The sequence below is a fragment of the Oncorhynchus clarkii genome, chromosome 1 (genome assembly GCF_045791955.1).
Source record: "Oncorhynchus clarkii lewisi isolate Uvic-CL-2024 chromosome 1, UVic_Ocla_1.0, whole genome shotgun sequence".
Lineage (NCBI taxonomy): Eukaryota > Metazoa > Chordata > Actinopteri > Salmoniformes > Salmonidae > Oncorhynchus > Oncorhynchus clarkii.
In genome coordinates this window covers 44650883-44666335 of record NC_092147.1, presented here as the reverse complement: position 1 = coordinate 44666335, position 15453 = coordinate 44650883, and the positions used below count along the sequence as shown (strand labels likewise).

At 39.7% G+C, this 15453-nt stretch overlaps 2 protein-coding genes across 2 annotated transcripts in view; both read left to right on the top strand.

Annotated features, from left to right (window-relative positions):
• Positions 1 to 4411, top strand: part of LOC139407801 (homeodomain-interacting protein kinase 3-like) — a 44698-nt gene extending 40287 nt beyond the window's left edge. The window contains 1 exon segment of the mRNA XM_071151667.1: positions 86 to 4411. Coding sequence (XP_071007768.1) covers positions 86 to 499 — 414 coding nt within the window. The 3' untranslated portion in view covers positions 500 to 4411.
• An 856-nt stretch (positions 4412 to 5267) lies between these two features.
• LOC139407789 (UPF0606 protein KIAA1549L-like) overlaps positions 5268 to 15453 on the top strand; it is a 37730-nt gene continuing 27544 nt past the window's right edge. The window contains exon 1 of the mRNA XM_071151658.1: positions 5268 to 5574. Coding sequence (XP_071007759.1) covers positions 5352 to 5574 — 223 coding nt within the window. The 5' untranslated portion in view covers positions 5268 to 5351. The remainder of the gene's footprint in view (positions 5575 to 15453) is intronic.

Genomic DNA, 15453 nt, shown 5'->3' with positions numbered 1-15453 from the left:
AGTAATTTAGCAGGTGCGCTTATCTAGAACGACTTAGACAACACTGCAAACTAACGGTTTCTCCCTCTCCTCTGCCCACCCTCAGGTCCAGCATTACGGCTCCTGCAACAAGGAGTGGAACGGAAACTATGGGCAGCACCGGCGGCCGCACGCTTACATCCCTCCCACGGTGCACGGCCATGCTTTCACCCTCCCCCACAGCAGCCCCACCCACAACTCGGGACACCACCCCCAGGCCGCCCTACTCTCCTACCCTCCCTCGGCGCCCGTCGCCCACCTTCTGGCCTCGCCCTGCGCCCAGCGGCCCGTTCTGCAGCCCACCTACGGCATTGTCCACCAGGTGACCATGGGCATCAACCACCGGCTGCTGCCCTCACCCACCATCCATCACCAGGGCCAGTACAAACCCCTCTTTCCACCACACTCCTACATCGCCTCGCCCGCCTATACAGGTTTTCCCCTCAGCCCCACCAAACTCAACCAGTACCCTTACATCTGAGAACCAGCCACCCAGGGCCATGGGCCAGCAGGGGCAGCCAGCAGTGACAACTACAACCAAGGCCTTCATCTGTCATCTCTCATGTTATGACGGATAAAGAATCCCCTTTGACTTTAACAAATCATGTTGGTTGATGGTGATGATAATAGAATTGAAACCGTTAGCTTTAAAAATATAATTAAAAAAACATAATGGAAAAAGAATGAATGAATCAGTGAATGATTAAGAAATTCTCACTTTTAATGTGTTTTTGCACATTTGCTCTGCTTTGTCATTTGGATCGAATGGTTCTCTATGAAATGGGTCAAATGGAGGGGTTAGAGGTTGTTTTCTCAACCCCCACTTTTCCTGTTTTTCTGTATTGCCTTCTATCTAGCACGCGTGCTAATCACATCACTCGTTAAGCCATCCCAGTCTCCAGTGCTAGGACAGCAGAAGTTTGTCTCCGTTCGTTTGTTGGTTCATTGTGGTGTAAAGGTGTTACTGTGTTGTTTGCTAATGTCCTCTGTGTTTTCAGTGTGATACCGTCAGTGGTCTGAAAAGGTTGTTCCACACGCTGCATGACGTCGCATGGGCAAAATAACTTAGTCGGGTCGTTGACAGATGCTTAGATGTCACTCTTTCTATGTGTACTGTGAGACTTGCTGCATCGTAACTTGTTCCCACACCTACTAGTGCCTTAAATATATGAGGTTGTTAATGTTACTTATCGCACGCGTATATATATATATATATATATATATATATATATATATATATATATATATATATATATATATATATATATATAAATAAATAAATAAAAATGTACTGGACTGCAGCACTTGAAGATTATTTTTACTCTGATATGCTTATCAGATAATCAAATAAGTCTTGCTTATTTGGCCTCATTGTATATTTGAGTAGTTGAGCCTCTTTTACCAGAGGACGCCAGCATGCTTTGCTGTGGCAAATGTTTATTTGGTTTGGACTTTTCCCAAATGAACTAATGTACATAAAACACAATTTGAATGATTTTAATATTTGATAATCAATTTCTAGTCACTTAGTACTTAATTACTAACAGTATTGACACTGTTTTTTTGAAACTGCAGTACAATCTAGATATTAGGCGCTGGTTTGCTGTGTTATGGTTTTTTACAGCCTTTTTCTTAGATTAATACTGATGTGAGGCATAACGTTGACTATCGACAAACATGCAAATAGTTGGTTGGTTCTTGGTACATCTCATTATCTTCAGAACACCTATACAGTGTTTGATATACCCATCTATCAACCTACAGTATAATTGCTGGACTATGTAGTGCTTGACAAGGTGTATTGGTTGAGTGCAATTTGCTTTCATTGTTCCATTTAAAGATTTGTCGTCGTCAACTGCTTAGTGCTTATTTTCTACATTCCGTCAGGGAGGAAATATATTTTGAATTTTGTTTTTAATTGCTTGCATGAGCATTAGATTTTTGTCTTTCCTTACTTTTCAAATGCTCTTTCAGCACCAAAGACTAATTCATATCCTAAGCAAGGTAGCTACTCTTTTTCCGTTGACCTCAAGTATTCTGGAGTCATCGAGATGAAATATATTTTAAAAAGGTTTGAGATTTTATTTTCAGCATTTTGGGCAAGTATGATTATATTATGTATTGAATGTATCCTAGATAAGCTGCTAGCTATGTACTGATTGCCACATCAAAATGATTAACTTAGTTCTTACTGTGTTCTTACTTTTGTATAGTTTTAATTACCATATAATAGAGGTGGATTTTATTTTAGTATAGAGTATACTTAATGGCATTAAGACTTGTTAGTGCCTCTGTATATTTGCTTTGACGTTTTGAAGTGCGATTGTATCTACTGTATTGCAAGTAATGGAATTTAGCTTTTTTTTTTCTTTTTTTCTTTGTGTGTGCCTATAGCATCAGTATTTTTATCTTATTAAATATAGGTTGGGTTCATCATTGCATACAGTAATTGATGTGTTGACAATTTTGTGTTGATTTTTAGTTATTGTTCTGTTAACACGCTCAAAAGCCTACATCTTACTCACATTATCATTGATTGACAGATCTGTATTACCATGCAGATATATTTACTGCAACACATCTATTTGGTCCTTATCTAAACATTGGGCTACAGAGAGGCCTTCTTCACATACGTACTATTTGTTGTGAAATGCATCAGTAAGCACTTGTTCAAATTTATTGAACTCTCAATATGCTCATCAGGTTCAGTATAAGGCAAAATCCCACACAGTTTTCATGAAATTGCTGTGCTCTGTGGACTTTGACTATATGATTTCTTTTTTAGGCATTTATTTTAAGCCTAAGAAAATGTTCTAAACCCACTTTTTGTATCTAAAGTGGATTGAGAGAGATCTTCTCCAGATTATTCTGACCTATTCCTAGTTGATTGACTAAGGCAAATGTGTGGGATTTTTCTTCAATCTTTAATCCAAACAAGGGGGGTTGTCAAATGATGACTGATCTTTTTCGCTTTCAAATCTTGCCACTCCTTTTGTAGTTTCATTACATTGTGGACTGAGAGATTTGTTTAAATTTGTTTACTCACTAGCCCCACAACCCCGGACACACACGGATGCATTTTTTTGTCATTCTGACTGTCTACAACCTAGTGCCTTTTTAGATATGTGGTCCAGAGAATAACTGTTTGTCGATAACTCCCTGACCCCTAGGCAGTCCCCTCTCCCGCAGAGGGGTGGCAGTAGAGTCAGATGTGGACGCTCCTCAACAGAATAGAGTATTACACATCCAAGCGGCAGGATGTTAGGATTAAGCAGCCTCTTGTTATTTCAGGACTTCTGCAGCCTGTCTCCAAATCCAAATATGTTTTACATGTTTGCCATCAGTGAGAAAGCATTCTGCTTCTGGACTCGTGTACAGTGTAATAGAGCTGACAAATCCAATGCATTCTTCTCTCTTGAGAAGCTCTTATGGGTGCTGGCTTCTATCTTCAGATCACTCAACCCCAATGCGCAACCTTAGACCATATGGTCTGAATCCATAAAGCTTTTCTACAGAATATAAAAATACATATGTTATTCTTAGTCAGGGAATATTGTTTTACACTCTTCACCCAAGACACAGTTTATCTCTTATTGGACATGCACAAATGCAAAGCTTTACATACAATGTGAATGTATATGTGGAGTTGAACATATGGTTTGCGGATTTGACAAAATGTAGTTTTGTTTTAGTTTTCGATTGGCTACAGAGAATTCTGTTCTGTGTATATGATCAACATCCATATAGCAGCCTTAGTTTTGATGTATCACTTGTTGGTATTTGCTTTAACATCCCACGTAAATATTAGGTCCAAAGTTGTCACATATACTGCAATTGTATTGTTTTATGACTTCCTATATGATTCATTCAGGGTCTTTTGTATTCTACTGTATTAACCTTCCAATCCTTACCACTTTGTTTGATTGCTTTGGATCTTTTTTTGCAGTAATTTCACCTGTTAGCACAAGTTGTATTTCACTTCAATTTATTGGGTAATATACGGTATCTAAACAACACAGCATATAGACTTGATTGTGAAATTGGAACTGTTACTGGTTTAATGTGTAGTTTTTGTGGCTTTATGATTTTGTTTGCTTTTGATTTTATGCTACACTAGTTTGCCATGTAGCAAATGCACTGTGCAATATATATATATATATATATATATATACATTATGAGGACTGGGACAATTTATTATTTTGGATGTAATGTCTTTTACAGTTTGCGGTCGTATTTCTCTCTAGTTCTCAGCGATTTCAATGTGACCAAGCCTTATGTACTTTGTCATAAAAAGCGGGTTTTCCTGGTGAATATTGGCGAGTGTCAAATTAAGAATTGGTGTACTATTGTCAAGATTCACTTTGAATAAAAAAAATAAATGATATTGCTTCAGCCATCTTGTTTGTCACTGTGTTAACCCAGTTTAGCATAAGGTATTTGCTTTGCTAACTTGTATTTTAGTTTGTCCAATTTCAGATGCAGTACAATACAGTAGATGAAACGGGTCGAAGCCAATAGCACCACCCTGTGCAAGCAGAGTAGAAAAGCACTACCTGTGTTTTGATTGCATTGACCATGTACAGTATAGGGCATGGTAAATCATAGTGATGTAGATGACACCATGTTCCTCAGCTAATGCCTGGAGTGTTCTAAATAATAGCAGACATGTTAATAGAAGCTGTCATTTTGAAACCAGGCCAATTTTTTAAAAATAACATGCAATGCTGTTCACAAACCCAGATCTCAAATGTCTCATCACTTATGTATGCGATACCATTGGCCCGCCCTGGCTGCCCCCTGGTGACAACCTGTCCTTTTTGAAGCCCAATTTTAATTCATGCAAATCAAATTGGTGATAGAATTAGCGTTTTCCAGTTGGTTTACTATTGATGACTTATTAGTTTGGTTTGCCATCAATACCCACAAGCGGTCGTCTCACTGAGAATGCCAAATATTTTTAGCAGTCAATGCTGGCGTCACTGGCGTGAAATGACGGGTTTGAAAGTAAATATTCTGACGGTGTCGTATGATTTATCAGTTCGGGGTTTTTTTCAATGGGAGACGTTTGTTTTGTCAGAATGACTGAACTCACTACTATGGATATGAGTGCATCTTTAATTTTTCGCAGATAATAGCTTATTACGCGCTAGCAGGTCGACGTGGTGCATGGAGTGTGCCCTACAGACGCATTACACACAAGTGTCAATGCTGCCGTTTTGTGTCAACCTCTGGGAGAGACGGGCTTACGCAGAACCTCTCATTGTCCGCAGTGAAGGATTGATCAAATGTATTTGACAAGATTAAGACTGTTAGATGTATCAAGGATAAACAAATGGCTTCAAAACATGCGTGTAACAGCCTCGATGATTTGATCGCCAGCGGAATAAACAATGCTCGCGCGCTTGGTTCGATTGAATGGATAGGTATGGGGATGGGATCCACCTTATGTTTCCAGAAAAACGGAAAAACACTGGGGCTGAATCGAATGTGGACTAAATGTATTTTATCCGTTGGAATGGTTTTGCTTTTAATGCCGTCGGTCCTAGCTGCTGATGGTAAGACTTATTTGGTTGATGACAACCTGTTCGAGTAATATTTTTCTTGATTTTGGTAGGACAAACTAATTGGTCTTCATTGAGATGTTGGGCTGTATTATTATAGAGCCGTACCCCAAATTGGTTGCTCTTCAGGTTGGTGGAACTCTTCGTGCCCTGTCCCTCCCTATATTATGACTATCAGCTCACATACGGGGATAATGACCGTGGAGAAAGTAGCCCACCACCTACTTATTTTTTGTCGATGTAGGAAATTGCAATTTATTACAAAACTCTAGATTTTAGAAGACAACAACAACAAAAAAGCGCCACTTGCAATGTAGCCTATGTGGAGGGCACTTCACCAAGCCACATTATTATTTTTTATATTCAAACAAGTTGGGTAGTAGTGGTTTATTGTGCGTAAATGACATTGCGCCTATTTTTGCATGATCTAAATGTCCCACTAGCCGTGTTATCTGTCGCAGACACATTCAAGCTATTGAACGTCCCTAAATCAATATGAATGTTGATTTTCTATAATGCAGCCTCCCAGACACTGTCTTTCGAATTAGTAAAATAACCGCTGGAGTGGCCTTTGTGCCTGGGGTGGCATGCCTGTGTGCGGTCAATACTGCAACGTGCTCGCAGAAGCGCGCTTTTAATAATATCCATACTAACTTACTTGATCGACGGTGTTGGCAACATTTGTGGAGGTTATTCACAATATAGAATTTAAAAAAAGAACACAACTCGTGAAACGTTCATACTCATTATTTATAATGCTGTCATAAGAAGCTAAAACTAGCCACTAGCCTAAATTGGTTTTCGTTTTTTCTTTTCCTCTCTGATTTGAACCTGATGTTTATTAGCCTATAATTTAACCATGGGTAGCTGTTTTCATCTCATTGTTCCTTCAAGTAGGAAAAACAGCTCGTGACTTAGCCATGGGCCTGACCTATACACTTTCAGATCCTCTCAGATTGCCATAATATACCCCTATTCCTCCATTCATAAAACAATATTTGAATTTGGAATTTGGCGTTTGGCTGTGGTCCAGGGAGGGCTAGATCCACGTACCATTTTGAGAATGAGGTGTTTTTTCCTGTATTTCCCGAGGGAAGGGGGGGGGGGGGGTTGAGCTGTTCCTTTGAGTCAACATGGAGCCCACTGTGCCTTGTTGCCATGGGAACTGATCTGTCTAACGCTTTTTTTTCAGACTGGGCTGTATATAGCCTGCCCTATAGCATCTGAATAACCAGTACACGCTCCAATTTGTGTCTGCTTTTAGACAATAGTTTAAGATTGATTTGAAATGATTGGAAATGCTGTGTGATTCGAATAGTACGTGCAAACAAATTGCTTCTTTGTGTAAATGACGGAAGATAGGATTTCACACTGCTCAACGGCATCAACAGGCATTTTGGAGATACAGTACAGTGCATGCCTATAAGCATTTCTTCACAAGAAAACACTGAATTTTGTGCTCCATTTTCTTTCCAGTGTTGTTCTACCATTACACACAACTAGACCTTTCACATTTCTTTAACCAGGCTGTCCATGATGTGGTCATGTCTTGCTGCTGTATCAGTATTGGTGTGGGAAACACTGGCCTTATTCAACCCCATAATAAGATGCCCACAATTTGGATGAATAGTTGGGTTGCTTGGATACTTAGTCGTTTTAATAGATCGGCCTCAAACATGGCCTGTACAGCACCTTGCCCCATGCACTCTGCTTTGCTTCATTAGGGTGATTGCCTGTGCTGTGAAAGTTAATTATGCATTGCTAGAGCCCCTCTCACTGTGTCAGATCTTAAATAGATATTTCCCTTGTACATTAAATACATTATGCATGACGAGCCTCTACAAATCATGTGGTTGGGATGATCTTGTTGGCTAATTTGATTTCTAATCCCAATTAGGTATAGTACTTATTTCCCAATCTATGGGGAATTCTATATCGTGTTCTGAACATGAGAGTATGTTCGAAACACAGTTTGTGTTTTTTGTTGTTGTAATGAAGTGTAAACCTTGATGCAGAAGATTTAATTATATATGCACAATATAATGTATCCGTGGGTAATACATGTTATTACATAAATACATGTTAGTATATTATACTGTGTGTGCGTATGTGTGTTTTCCAAATGTCTGTATTTTGGAGTCTGCACAGCAGCTATAAGTCCAGCTACTGTGTCCCCTTTTTAAAAGCTGTAATTCTGAGTGACATGTAATCTGTATCTGACAAGCTTAGACGTCCCCAGAGATTGTCCATATTTATAGACACAGTGTTTTGTCATTTCTTTCCTTGGGGAATAGCGTTGACCCCAAAACCAACACATTAGGTAACAGAGATGTTTCAGTAAAAAATCACAGCCAGTGAATGCTCTTGACTTGCATGAACATTTCATCAAGTCCCTCAAGATTGAGTGAAGAATGGATTTATGTCTCCGTCTCCTTGAGCATTTTCTGAACTCACAATGTGTTAGAGCGCCCTCTCGTCATCGCTCACAGTGACGGCTGTGTGACGGCCTTAATAGATGCTGCCTGCTATGAAGCAGCAGTCTTCACTTTGTGTTGGCCTGGGAGGCTTCAGTGCTGACTAAAGAGAGAAACACAAAGGGAAGGGCTGTCTGGCTGGCCTCACCTTAGACCTGAGCAGATCAGCAGGTCAAACTCAAAAGAAACTGAAACAGGAACAGAAAATAACTGCTTTGATTCATGTCAGCACTGCCATAAAGAAGCGCTGTGTAGTTATTTATTTGGCACGGCTTAGATATAGGGCTGTAAAGGTATTTGGAATTTGCATGTAAAAAATGTTGTGCTGTATACCCTGAAGATAAAGCGAATGAAACCTGGTTGGCACAACCCCAATGAGTTTGGAATCTTAGAAATATTCTTCCCTCCAACTTCAGCGTCCGTTTAGAACCCACTTGCTAGATCCTCAACTGGCGGAGAGCTGCAAAGATGCTTCTCACTGTGTGTTGTATGACTGTGTCTATTATGTAACGGGAAAGGACAGCCAAGAGTCCTGGCCTTCTAATGAATACTATATGCAATGGAATCAGAGCCATTTAACAAATGTGTTTCCTAAGAGGGGTTGAAAAGTCAGGCGATCATGTGGTGGCCTCTGTCAGGTTAATGCTTCTGATTCCCAGAAACAATGATGAAATCGCTTCTGTGCTCACACCATATGTGCCTGCAAGTCTCCCACTACAGTAGGTTATGAATCAGAGTCCTTTGTAGCTCAGTTGGTAGAGCATGGAGCTTGTAATACCAGGTTAGTGGGTTTGATTCCCAGGACCACCCTTATGTAAAATGTATGCACGCATTGTTATAAGTCGCTTTGGATAGAAGTGTCTGCTAAATGGCTTTTATTATTATGTATTGAGTCACGGTAGGGGACAAGGAAGGGCAAAGCATGGCTAGTGGTTCCTCATTGGACAAGTGGCGTCACGTGGTCCTGCAGCAGTTTTGGCATTTGTTATGAAAAATCAATGCATACTTTCATGTTAAAAGTCTTATCAATTGAAGTGCTTCTGCTTCCCTGGGATAGGCTGTTGCTAGGGGCTTTTATGATTTACTGTCTGTGTTTGGCCATTTGAATCAATAGGAATTCATAATAAAAAAATATGGTTTGTGTACATGCCTGCAAGTGTACTGTGTGTGTGTGTGCGTGTGTGTGTCTGTGTGTGTGTGTGTGCGCGTGTGCACGTGCGTGCGTGCGTGTACATGCCTGCCAGTGTGCGTGTGTGCGTGCATTTGTCACCTTAGCTACAAAAGTTCAGGTGACTGACTTTCCTAATTTCGCTCTACCCTCAGTGCCAGTTCTGACAGTTGATCATACTGTAGTGAAATAACTGTGAATTCATCACACGATCTGAATTTGAGAGAAGCTATAAGAAATGTTCGTAACACCTTTCAAAAAAAATATCCGTACTGTAAGCAACTCAGTTTTAAAATTGGCATGTTGTGTTGAATTGTATAAATTACATATATTTTTTTAATGAAAAGTTGTATTTTTGTATGATCAGTAATGTGTTTGCCAACACCAATCATGTCAGTATCTTGTTTTGTCACAAGGCCGTACGTTGCTTCTGATAGTATTTGGAAATGAAGTGGGTTGTCTTTAGTGTTATATATCTTATATTTATGAGTGAGACTTACTCACGTGGACATGATATTGTCTGTCTGAGGATCAGTAGGCTACAAAGAACAATTCAACACGAACTAATGCAGAGTGAAACTAACTTTCCCAGTGTCTATGTCTTACTTCTGGTACCCTGAGGTCGGTTTCGACTCCTCAGATATGAGGGGAAAAAATTCTCGCTGCTCTTTTGCAGGGTGGTACTGGAGGAGCAAGACACTCATCCACTTTTAATAGGGTTGTGATTTGCCTGCTGCATCCCTGGGACTTGAAGCTTGAAGCATGGGTTTCTTAGGATGCACTCAGGTGAAGGAATCTCACATGCTCTCCCTTGCAGGAGCTTAGAAAGCTCTCAATATTTCAGTCCCTGGCTGCTGTGATGCTAACCAAAGGAGAAGGCTGCAGAGCCAGACTGAGCCAGACTCAGAATACAAAACGAACAAGGCCTGCTGAAATCCACGCTCCATCCATCTTTGTCGCCATTCATTATCACTGTCCCGCAAGCCATCAGGTTTGTTGTAGAAAGCCAGTGTGGCAGGATCAGGATATGTTTGTTTGCCAAGGTGGATTTAGGGCAATGTACTGTAATGCTGTTTACTGTGTCCCCTTCTGTGTTGTTTTTCATGAGCTACAGTGCTAGACTAGAGTTCTCCCAACAGTGTCTTTCCCCTCCAAATCAAAGGCATGCAGTAGAAATAGTCAAAAGAGCCTCTCTCCTCAGTGCAGCTCACTTAGTGGATTCTTCATTGCTGCCTGCCTGATCACCATATGGCCAGATTGTCAACTGCATAATTTCCACTCTCTCAGTATGTCCTTACGTGACCACTTTTAAAATTGTCGTTGCTCAGAATGTCTCACCCTCACTCTGTTTTTGCTAGACTGCCTTGACATACCCCGAGCCAGGAAATGGTCACATGATTGTCTTGTCTAGTCACATGGGACCAAGTAATGCCTACACAGATGAGCTGCTATCCATCTGCATCATTGACATCACAACCTAGGTTTGTTTATCACATTTGGAAGGCATTCTTCATGTGTGTGCAATGTGCTTGTTACGTGTTTATTCCTCCAATGAAATCAATTTCCAGGATCTTTAACACCAAATAATTTTAGTTTGTGGTTGGAAGTTTAACAAGTAGGCTTACTAGTTGTTGTTTTTTGCGATCTTGAGTTATGATAATAACTTATATTCTTCGAGAATCTTTGGGTATTTTTGTCACAGCCTGAATTTGAAATTGATTCAATTTAGATTTTTTTTGTCACTGACCTAAACACAATTTCCAATGCCTCGCAAGGTTGGGCACCTATCAGTAGATGGGTAAAAATAAAAAAACAGACATTGAATATCCCTTTGAGCGTGGTGAAGATATTCATGTTATTAATTTCACTTTGAATGGTGTATCAATACACCCAGTCACTACACAAATACAGGCGTCCTTCCTAACTCAGTTGCCGAGGGGGAAAGATACCACTCAGGGATTTAACCATAAGGTGACTTTAAAACAGTTACAGAGTTTAATGGCTGAAAACTGAGAATGGATCAACAACATTGTAGTTACTACACAATACTAACCTAATTGACAGAGGGAAAAGAAGGAAGCCGGTACGGAATAAAAATGTTCAAAAACATGTATCCTGTTTGCAACAAGGAACTAAAGTAATACTGCAAAAAATGTAAATCAAATCAAATTGTATTTGTCACATACACATGGTTAGCAGATGTTAATGCGAGTGTAGCAAAATGCTCGTGCTTCTAGTTCCGACAATGCAGTAATAACCAACAAGTAATCTAACCTAACAATTTCACAACAACTACCTTATACACACAAGTGTGAAGGGATGAAGAATATGTACATAAAGATATATGAATGAGTGATGGTACAGAACGGCATAGGCAAGATGCAGTAGATGGTATCGAGTAAATTAACTTTTTGTCCTGAACACAAAGTGTTATGTTTGGGGTAAATCCAATACAACACATTACTGAGTACCATTCTCCATATTTTATTTTCAAGCATAGTGGTAGCTGCATTATGTTATGGGTATGCTTGTAATCAATCGTTAAGGACCGGGGAGTTTTTCAGGATAAAAACAAAATGGAATGGAGCTAAGCACAGTTAAAATCCTAGAAGAAAACCTGGTTCAGTCTGCTTTCCACCAGACACTGGGAGATTAATTCACCTTTCAGTAGGACAATAACCTGAAAACACAAAGCCAAATCTACAGTGGTTGCTTACCAAGAAGACAGTGAATGTTCCTGAGTGGCTTAGTTACAGTTTTGATTTACAGTAAATCTACTTGAAAGTATATAGCAAGACCTGAAAATAGTTGCGTAGCGATTATCAACAACCAATTTGACACAGCTTGATGCATTTTTGAAAGAATAATGGGCAAATGTTGCATAATCCAGGTGTGGAAAGCTCTTAGAGACTTACCCAGAAAGACTCACGGCTTTACATTTCTAAAAACATGTTTTCACTTTGTCATTTTGAGGGATTGTGTGTAGATGGATGAGAAAAAACAAACATTTAATCCATTTTGAATTCAGGCTGTAACACAACAAAATGTGCAATAAGTCATTCTGAAGGCACCGTATCAAATCAATTCAAATTTTATTGGTCGCATACACGTTTAGCAGATGTTATTGCGGGTGTAGTGAAATGCTTCTGTTTCTAGCCCCAACAGAGCAGTAATATCTAACAAGTAATAAATAACAATTTCACAACAATGCCCACAATACACTCAAATCTAAAGTAAAGGAATGGAATTAAGCATATATGAATATTTGGACGAGCAATGTCGGAGCAGCATAGACTAAAATACAGTAGAATAGAATAGAGTATATTATTAAAGTGACTGGTGTTCCATTATTAAAGTGGCCAGTGATTTGAAGTCTATGAAATCACTGGCCACTTTAATCAATCATGAATTGTTTGGGAAATATTGCAGGCAGTAGCATATATTGCAGACTGTGGCTTTAACGTGTGTGATAACTGAAGTGCCAGAGTATGTCCATCATATTCTCCCAGGACCCAGGAGTGTGATTACTGCAATATGGGTCACACACACAGGGCCTGGGCTCCAACAAGAGATCAAACAGAATATGGCACTTAGTTTATTCTGCAGCTGAATCTTTTTTTTCACTGTCACAACATCACTTCATTGGCTTTTTTTTTCAACTTTCGAAAAATGTTTAATACTCTCCTTAATCATAAGCTGTGCAAAACTCAGGCTCTGATTTGACTTTAGGTTGGCATTTCTATGAGTTAGTGTGCTGTAGGGTTTACTGCCATAACTTAATACCTTGCTTCTATCATGAGAATAATTGGTGTGCGTTTTCTTCCCAGTGTGAAATTGAACACAAAAATATCTTTCTTCAGATCGTCATTTATGGTAATGTCTTACCTGGGAGACAGTGGCACTAGCTTACGATTTTTTTTTGTGTGTGCATGCAGTAGCCTAGGTTGTTTGCTTTGATTCTGCTGATTAGTAATATTGAACGACCACTAGTAACAGTACTATTGAATTACTGTGAATAGAATTCCATTGAATCAGATGGAACAACAGCCTTTTGGTATTTGGTATTTTATTAGGATCCCCATTAGCTGTTGCAAAAGCAGCAGCTACTCTTCCTGGGGTCCACACAAAACATGAAACATAATACAGAATGGCATAATACAGAACATCAATAGACAAGAACAGCTCAAGGACAGAACTACATACATTTAAAAAAGGTACACGTAGCCTACATATCAATGTATACACAAACTATCTAGGTCAAATAGGGGAGAGGCGTTGTGCCGCGAGGTGTTGCTATATCTGTTTTTTGAAACCAGGTTTGCTGTTTATTTGAGCAATATGAGATGGAAGGAAGTTCCATGCAATAAGGGCTCTATATAATACTGTACGCTTTCTTGAATTTGTTCTGGATTTGGGGACTGTGAAAAGACCCCTGGTGGCATGTCTAGTGGGATAAGTGTGTGTGTCAGAGCTGTGTGTAAGTTGACTATGCAAACAATTTGGGATTTTCAACACCTTAAAGTTTCTTAATAAAATAAGAAGTGATGCAGTCAGTCTCTCCTCAACTCTTAGCCAAGAGAGACTGGCATACATAGTATTTATATCAGCCCTCTGATTACAATTAAGAGCAAAACGTGCCACTCAGCTTAACTAGGTCTTTCCTTGCAGCACTGGACCACACGACTGGACAATAATCAAGATTAGACAAAACTAGAGCCTGCAGGACTTGCTTTTTGAGTGTGGTGTCAAAAAAGCAGAGCATCTCTTTATTGCGGCTAGACCTCTCGACCACCTCCCCATCGTTAAAAGGCAATGTTGTTGCTATGCTGTGACTGAAGATGCATGCTGAGCTGCAGTGTGACCATGCTTAGCAGGTGTCTGTGCAGTGCCACAGGGTAAATAGGAGCCATATTCTGTTGAGTTTGACAAACAAAACAGTGAAATATCAGCTGAACTTTCATATAGCTTTTAGAGCTCAAATCTGCAAGCCCTGCTGTCACCGCATGCTGAACGCACTCTGTTCGTACTTGATGATTCCCTTTTCTTATCTGCCTTGTCTACCAGGGAGATGACATACAGTGGTAAGAAAAAGTATGTGAACCCTTTGGAAATACCTGGATTTCTGCATAAATTGGTCCTCAAATTTGATCTGATCTTCATCTAGGTCACAACAATAGACAAACAGTCTGCTTAAACTAATAGCAGCAAAGCAGCCCCAAACCATGATGCTCCCTCCACCATACTTTACAGTTGAGATGAGGTTTTGATGTTGGTGTGCGGTGCCTTTTTTTCTCCACACACAGTGTTGTGTGTTCCTTCCAAACAACTCAACGGTAGTTTCATCTGTCCACAGAATATTTTGCCAGTAGCTCTGTGGAACATCCAGGTGCACTTTTGCAAACTTCAGATGTGCAGTAATGTTTTCTTGGACAGCAATGGCTTCTTCCGTGGTGTCCTCCCATGAACACCAGTCTTGTTTAGTGTTTTATGTATTGTAGACTCATCAACAGAGATGTTAGCATGTTCCAGAGATGTCCAAGTCTTTAGCTGACACTAGGATTATTCTTAACCTCATTGAGCAATCTGCGCCGTGCTCTTGCAGTCATCTTTGCAGGACAGTCACTCCTAGGGAGAGTAGCAACAGTGCTGAACTTTCTCCATTTATAGACTATTTGTCTTACCGTGGACTAATGAACATCAAGGCTTTTAGAGATACTTTTGTAACCCTTTCCTGCTTTATGTAAGTCACAATTCTTAATCTTAGGTGTCCTGAGATCTCTTTTGTTAGAGGCATGGTTCACATCAGGCAATGCTTCTTGTGAATAGCAAACTCTAATTTTGTGGGTGTTTTTATAGGGCAAGGCAGCTCTAACCAACATCTCCAATCTCGTCTCAGTGATTGGACTCCAGGTTAGCTGACTCCTGACTCCAATTAGCTTTTGGAGAAGTCGTTAGTCTAGGGGTTCACATACTTTTTCCAACCTACACTGTGAATGTTTAAATTTTGTATTCAATATAGACAAGAAAAATACAATCATTTGTGTGTTATTAGTTTAAGCACACTGTGTTTGTCTATTGTTGTGACTTACATGAAGATCAAATTTTATGACCAATTTCTGCAGACATTCACATACACTACCAGTCAAAAGTTTTAGAACACCTACCCATTCAAGGGTTTGTCTTTATTTGTACAAATTTCTACATTGTAGAATAATAGTGAAGACATCAAAT